General features: G+C 39.5%; 1 protein-coding gene across 1 annotated transcript in view; it reads left to right on the top strand.

The window, feature by feature from the left end:
- The window catches only part of LOC121935508 (lanosterol 14-alpha demethylase), a 19,409-nt gene extending 16,245 nt beyond the window's left edge, over positions 1 to 3,164 (top strand). Inside the window, exons 9-10 of the mRNA XM_042477104.1 lie at positions 315 to 483; positions 1,217 to 3,164. Of these exons, the coding sequence (XP_042333038.1) occupies positions 315 to 483; positions 1,217 to 1,416 (369 nt within the window). The 3' untranslated portion in view covers positions 1,417 to 3,164. The remainder of the gene's footprint in view (positions 1 to 314; positions 484 to 1,216) is intronic.
- The last annotated feature ends 609 nt before the right edge of the window (positions 3,165 to 3,773 follow it).

The following is a 3,773-nucleotide window of genomic DNA, read 5'->3' as shown; positions in this document are numbered from 1 at the left end:
GATTAGGTTTGTAGCTTGGTGTATTCTGGGAGAACAAGATGACTCTGGAAGCGTGCATACTCATGAACAAATGTTCATTAACAAGGATAATAATACATTGGCAGCTTTTTCTCCAGGTAAACAAAAAAACCCAATCTGAATTCCTTCCTGGTAGGGCCTTGCATGGATTGGCAACCCTAAAGCAGCTTTTTGTTAAGTCTTTTATATTAGAAAACCAGAATATCCATGAAACTATAATTGAAGTACGTTTTGAAGAGTTTCTGCAAATGCGAGCAGAACATTATAAACTGCTACAAAATCTTTCTTGTTTTTAGACTGTTGCTGGCTATACAATTCCTCCTGGTCATCAAGTTTGTGTATCTCCTACTGTAAATCATAGACTTAAGGATTGTTGGATAGAAAATCTAAACTTCAAGCCAGAACGTTACCTCCAAGATAACCCTGCAGCTGGAGAGAAGTTTGCATATGTCCCATTTGGTGCTGGTAAGTTTGTGCCTGAAATAATGGTTAAAACCTCATGATTGCCAATGACATAGAGCCCATAAGCACAGGCAGGATATCATGGCCCAATCCTGTTGTATCCCACTGGCAGTTCTGGCCTGTTCCTGCCCTTAGACCAGCACGGTAATGGTCAAGTGTTCACATGGCTGGCCACCACCATGCCATGGAGCCATCATATACTCCTTCTTGCCACTGCTGCTGGCACCTTCCCTCTGAAGGTCACTGCTGCGACCCGTAAAAGGTATAGGGCACCTGGCTTCATCCACATGGCCAGGCATCCTCACCTATCACAGGTTGCAGCTGGGGCTTTCAGAGGGAATGCAACAATGATGGCAGATAAAGGGGTATGTGCCCATGCGGTCTGCTGGCATGGCAGAGTTTCCAGTAAACTCTGAAATGAACAGGAGGCCTTTTTAGACTGCAATAAAGGCCTTTTAGGCCAGGACTGGGCTGGACCCACCAGATCAGCTTCTGGTCTGACTAATATCCAGATTTTAAAACTTTCACATTGAAACTTAATTGGAAGAAAAGTAATAACAGCTGTTCCAAGGTTGGTGTACTGGGGAGATTTCTGTCCTTGCTGTTCCTTTTTTCCCATGGAAAGGGATGTCTGAAGCATCCTAATGATCCTTTTGCAGCCTTCCGTATTAGTTTAGGATTGTACCCTAGGTGTTTTAAAGTGAAAACTGAATGTAACATTTAACTATTTCTCTAGGCCGTCATCGTTGCATCGGAGAGAACTTTGCTTATGTTCAAATTAAAACAATTTGGTCAACTCTTCTGCGTTTGTATGAATTTGACTTGGTGGATGGATATTTTCCTACTATAAATTATATGACTATGATCCACACACCTAACAATCCAGTCATTAGATACAAAAGGAGGTCGCACAGCCATGTACCATCATCCAGCTGAAGTAGCTGAAGATATTTCTCTGCAAGTTATACAAAGATTTTTAAAGAAGAGGCTGGTTTACACCAGTAGTGTTGTAAACAATTGTGAACATTTTGTGCTGTTTCTTAGATCTAAGAGGTGATTGGTTTTTTTTTTGTAAATCCTTATTCTTTCATACTCCTCACTGTAACTGGAATGTGCATTCTAATTACTTGTGCCTTTTATAATCAGAACTCTTGCAAGACCGAACAAGTAAGTTTAGAGATAATCTTAATTTTGATACTCATAAATTCATTAGGAACATAACGTAATGAAATATTAGTATACAAATTCATGAGGAGCATAACGTGATGAAATATTAGCATACAAGAGAGGTATGTCATCACCATATTAATACAATGCTAGCTTCAACTTAGTCCAATTAGTCTAAAAAGTGCCCTAACATAATGTTCTATGTTGAAACAAAAAAGAAATAATTGTGATATACCTTAAATGGAATTAATGTATTTTTCAGAAATGAAGTTATTGTACCACCTCTTAAGAATGGATAGTTTTTAAAATAGTTATAATCATTGACAAATACAAATCTTGTTGTCCACCTTTCAATTGGTATAGGACTGTGAGAACCTCAGGCTTAAAATGTGATTTATCCTTACAATATAGACAGTTTAAAGTACCACAGAGAATATTTTCTACAGCAATGCCCACTCAAATAAATATACCTAAGAAAAATGGAAGTGAGCAAGAACCATTAGTAGCTTCCATGTAGACCAAAGGAGGTTAATATATGTGGCCCTCCAGATGATGGATTGCAGTGTTTAACAGCCCTGGTGGCACAGGTAAGGATGAGAAAACTTTCATGCCAACAACTTCATTGGCATTCTCATTTCCCTGACTGGTGTAGACACTTTATATCTTTAGCCATATCTGTGTGATTAGCCATGTGGAATGCTAATTGTGTTTGCTTGAATGTACTGGGTTTTTTTTTGACTAGCTGCTAAGTTTTTAATTAAGTTTTTAATTAAATGTGACAAAGTGTATTGCGATGCTGAATATGTCCACTGATTGTGGCAATGTAGAATGTATAAGGATGAGGACCTAATGACTTGGCACGCTAACTGTTGCAAATTCCCACCATGGGTGTTTTTCAGTAATCCCGGGGGAGGCAGTCTTTGCCTCCAGCAACCCCTAATAATTTTTTTCTAACAGATGGAATTGTATAGAGACAGGATGGGTGTTCAGGTATTGTTTCCATTGTTCTTTCAGAACACAGGCAAACTTCAGTTAATGAGGCATGAGGATAAGGACTTCTAAAGGTTTTGAGCACAAATGTGTGCTGACCAGACAGGAGTCTTAACTCTTCTTTAGGTCGCTTACAAAAGATTTACTGGAACTAAAACATAAATACCTACAGTATAAAGCAGATAAACCCTGCCAGTGGAGACAGCAATAGTGACTGAGGCAGGAAGTGGCTCCAGGGAATTCCCAAAGCCCTCTTCCCATCTCAGGAGGGTATATTATGTTAACCCTTTGGGATCAGGTTTTCAGGAACCCAGCAAGAACTCTGCTCATTTAGAATGCTGCTACAGTGAGCCATTCCATGATGAAAATAAAAGGGCAAGGCAGACATGCTTGCATGTTGGAGGAAGTCTTCAAATGGTCTCTAGAGGTTTCCATATGTTTTCACTTATGCAAGGTTTACCTGACCTGGGTGTTTCAATTCACATGTACATATTGTTAATTTTGAATTAAAAGTTTTCTTAAACATAGTGCAAGTGCTTTTTTGTGTGCTGTAGGAACCTATCTCTATTTTTTCATATTTCCACCTCAGGTACCAAATTGTCTATTAACAAACTAGATGTGTTCCTAGGCATTATTACTAGTTTACCTGTACCTTCTTGCAAGCAGCATCTGAATGTGGCACATGGCAAAATACAGACAGTTTGCATCCTCATTAGAAACTGCAAAAAGATTCCTTTTCCTCTTAGTTACTCAATTAAGAAAACTATCATGAAATATCACATACTCAAACTTCCTCTTTCATATTAAAACTCCAAAGAGTATTTCTTCTCACTATGCTGCATATCGTACTTCAAAAAGGGAGCTTTAAGGTTAAATCTAATGGTTAGTCCAAACTAAATTCTGTTGTCCCCAATGGCAGTCATGCACATGACTGTGCCACCATTAGGGACAGCCCCCATTGTTCCCAGTGGTGCTGCATGCATGCAGCTATGCCGCCATTAGAGACAATGGCAGTTCAGGTAAGCCCTTGTCCTGAAGTCCTGTTGTTTCTAAGGGTGGAATGGTTGCGTGCACTCACCACCATTGGGGACAATAGGGGCTTGCCATCCGCAGATGCTTAAATCTGCAGATGGCAA

The sequence above is a fragment of the Sceloporus undulatus genome, chromosome 6 (genome assembly GCF_019175285.1).
Source record: "Sceloporus undulatus isolate JIND9_A2432 ecotype Alabama chromosome 6, SceUnd_v1.1, whole genome shotgun sequence".
In the NCBI taxonomy this organism is placed as follows: domain Eukaryota; kingdom Metazoa; phylum Chordata; class Lepidosauria; order Squamata; family Phrynosomatidae; genus Sceloporus; species Sceloporus undulatus.
The sequence above is the reverse complement of the archived record's forward strand: the minus strand, read 5'-3'. Positions and strand labels throughout refer to the sequence as shown.